At 40.1% G+C, this 3366-nt stretch overlaps 1 protein-coding gene across 1 annotated transcript; it reads right to left on the bottom strand.

Moving 5' to 3' along the window:
* Nucleotides 1–237: 237 nt before the first annotated feature.
* LOC18445938 (fatty acid elongase 3-like) lies at nucleotides 238–1833 on the bottom strand. Its single transcript, XM_006856064.4, has one exon. It carries the CDS (start codon nucleotides 1684–1686, stop codon nucleotides 835–837), a length of 852 nt encoding a protein of 283 aa, XP_006856126.1. The 5' UTR covers nucleotides 1687–1833; the 3' UTR covers nucleotides 238–834.
* Nucleotides 1834–3366: the final 1533 nt, after the last annotated feature.

Genomic DNA, 3366 nt, shown 5'->3' with positions numbered 1-3366 from the left:
AGAGAGAGGGGAGTCACCTTTTCACAGGGACAAGAGAGAGAGAGAGAGAGAGAGAGAGAGAGGGGAGTGATCTGTTCTTCACAAGCATCAAGGAAAGAACAACCAGGTCATGCAACAAGTATACGGCCCAAAAATAAAATTTGAAAGGGAATTGATGATGCATTGATATCCATGGCATTTCACGAGACAACATAAACAAGAGAGAAAAACTACTCCTCGCAATTTAGGCATTAGATAGGAGAGAAAAACTACTCATGACAATTTAGGTATAGATAGGGGATCTTCCCCATGATTATACGTTTATCGATATGAAAAAGGAAATAAAAGGTACATTTTCACTTATTATTGCTCTCATCATTGGAAAATAAAGTAAAAATCCCAGCTCCTCCAGACTCTTCATCCTACCTAGAGAGAGACCACCCTACAGCTTAGAAAGAGAGACACCACCCTGCAGCTACCATTCATTACTTCTCAAGAGAAGAGAGAGAGAGAGCACCTTGCTGCTAAAACTCTCTAGAGAGAGAGAGCACCTTGCGGCTAAAAATCTCTAGAGAGAGAGAGCACCTTGCGGCTAAAAATCTCTAGAGATATAGAGAGAGCTACCATTCTTTATTTCTCAAGAGAAGAGACAGAGCACCTTGAGAGAGAGAGCAGCTAAAACTCTGTTTAGAGAAAGAGAACACCCCACAGCTAAAACTTTCTAGAGAGAGTTACCTGATTTTTGAGAGAGAAAGAGAGGGGGAAGCAGCTCACACCCCCTCTCACCTCTCTACGAGAGCACCCCTTTCTCTCTCTAAGCTTCAAACGCATCTCCAAAACAAAGAAAGCCACCACCTAGCACTCTTTCTTCAGCTCTCCAATAGGGCCTCTCCTCCCCCACTTCAAATGCTTCTTCAAATAGAAGTTTAGAAAGAGAAACAACAGGGCCCCATTCATAACTGAATTAAAACCCCAAGCTCCAATCCCATTGCACCCCTCTTTCCCCAAATGGAGAACCAAAACCCCCAAATGGGCAGCTAAATTACACCCAGAAATCACCATCTGCAAATTCACCACCACACCTAACCAGCTCTCTCCTAATCCAAAACTCCTCCAAAAAAGGAACCCATAAACCAGAACATACACAAAAGTGTTACTGAGTATTGAAATCACTTGCAGAGATTGGGAGAACTCTAACCAGAGGAAACACATGAAAATTGGCATTGTTCTATGGAGAAGGTGAGAGAAAGTAAGGGGTTTTCTCCTAAGAATCAAGATGGGGGTCCTCAAAAGATGGAGAAATAGAGATAGAAAGTAGAGATGGGACCAGAAGAAGATCCTACCCGATGGCTTGGTCCCTAAGGGAAAGCAGAGGAGCCACTGGAATGGGGTCTTCGACCTTCGCCAGAACCATCTCGTGTCACGAATCTCGGCGAAGGCCGAGAATAGGAGGCCGGAGAAGATGAAGGCGGAGAGTAGAGATAGAGACAGAGAGTGGATTGCTGGGATTGGGCCGAGGGGTATGGGGCGATGGAACTTCCAGAGGAGGAGGTTGAGAGTTAGAGAGAGAAAGAGATGGGCGGCAATTGTGGAGAAGAGGAAGGACCAGGTCGAGAACCAGCAGTGACTCGGGTTCCATCGGAAGTTTACGATGGATGGGTGCTCTGTTAACCAATACATTACGAAGCTAAGGATTGAAGACGCCATTGATTTCGAATCCCCGGCCAAAGCCGGCCAAATTTGCAGACAATCCTTGATTAGATGGTTTTGGGATTTTGGGTTTTCTATTTCTCTGCTAATATCTTATTCTCAATTTTTGGTGGATTTCTGGTGATCGAATTACTTTTCTGGCGATAACAGGTGGTTTGCGCGACAATCTGGCTAACCACTAGTTGTTCATCTCAGTTTTCCGGCATTGACTGGTCTTCTCCGGCCAGAACCAATGCTTTTCAGGCACGAAACCAAGATAGATTTTCAAGCTTTGGGTTAACGCGTTTACCTTCACAAAACCACCAAACTGGTTTTCCAGTAAAAATACCGGCTATCCTCTGAATTCCCCAGCACCAAATTCTGTTACTCTCGTTTTCAGGTCAAGAAAGCGATTACCCAGAACCGGTTTCTTGTTTCCTTGGCTATTGCAATTTTCCGGCGAAAATCCCGTGCTTCTCGCCGAATACGGTGGACTCCTGGCGAGTTTTCCGGCCAAAATAAGTTAGTTTCTCCTGCCTTCGGTAATTGCAATTTATAGGTCTCGCTCTATTTGGCCTTCAAATGGGGTTTGGAGTTTGTGGTCTGAAAGGACAATATACACGTGTGAAGCGTGGCATATTGTTATTCGTTGTTATTAATAATCGACGTTGATTTCCGTGTTCGAACGGCAGAGATTGCACGTGGTGTTCGTTCGGGGAAATCACCTAAATGCACTTCGGTTTGAGGTAAATAGCAAGGGGAAACCCCAAACGTCGAAAATGTTTTCTTTGCCTGGTTCAAACTCCAAAATACTAGGGGAAAATATGTGTATATCATATTAGGAATAATAATTTTAGTAAAAAAAATATTTGGACTAGTAGATGCTTTGCATATTCGGTTTTTGAAACACCAAAATCATTAAAATTTAATATGTAATTTTTTTTTTTTTTTAAATGTTAAAAGTTCATATGTGTAATAACGGAACATATTAGGTATTTTTATAATAATAAAAAATAAAATTGATATTTGTATAATTTTCCCCTAATAAGTATTTTGATAAATTTCCCGAGACAATAAGTCAAGTATTATTGATTAACTTAGGGAGACTTTGCATCAAAGATAGATATAGAAACAAATAAAGTAGGGATGAGATAGGGAAAGAGATGTCCTTTGGCTGCATGGCAATGATGTACGCGTGTTGTGCCTCTTTGAGTGAATGACTTGGATAAGTTTAATTTTTGCTTGTATTGAGATGAGAGTTCTAATAGAATTATGATTTAAGTTTTAGAAAAGTCTTCCCAACGCCTATAAGTGAAAACGTGGACTGTAGCTGAAAATGAGCAGTGATTTTGCTTACTCTCATCACCGTCTAAAATTTATCGTACACTCACAATTGTCCAGTAGTGTTTCATTTTTTTTTTTTTCTATAAATCATAATGATCTGAAATTTGGAGTGTGTGTACATCTTAGTGAGATGCACTTAATAAAAAAATAAAAAAAATTGTGAAAGAAAAATTGACCAAAATACCCTTGAAACTTTTCAAGTGTATTATGGTCAATTTATTTCATGTAAAATATTATTTTTGATATTTTTTTTATAGATTCGCCTATTTTTTATGAACATACGCTCCAAATTTCAGATCATTTCGATTTATAGAAAAAACATGAAAATTGAAGCACTACCAGACAATCGTGACA

Source organism: Amborella trichopoda, chromosome 13 (assembly GCF_054954075.1).
Source record: "Amborella trichopoda isolate Santa Cruz 75 chromosome 13, AtrichopodaSantaCruz75HAP2 v2.0, whole genome shotgun sequence".
Lineage (NCBI taxonomy): Eukaryota > Viridiplantae > Streptophyta > Magnoliopsida > Amborellales > Amborellaceae > Amborella > Amborella trichopoda.
This window is presented reverse-complemented; position numbering and strand designations above follow the sequence as displayed.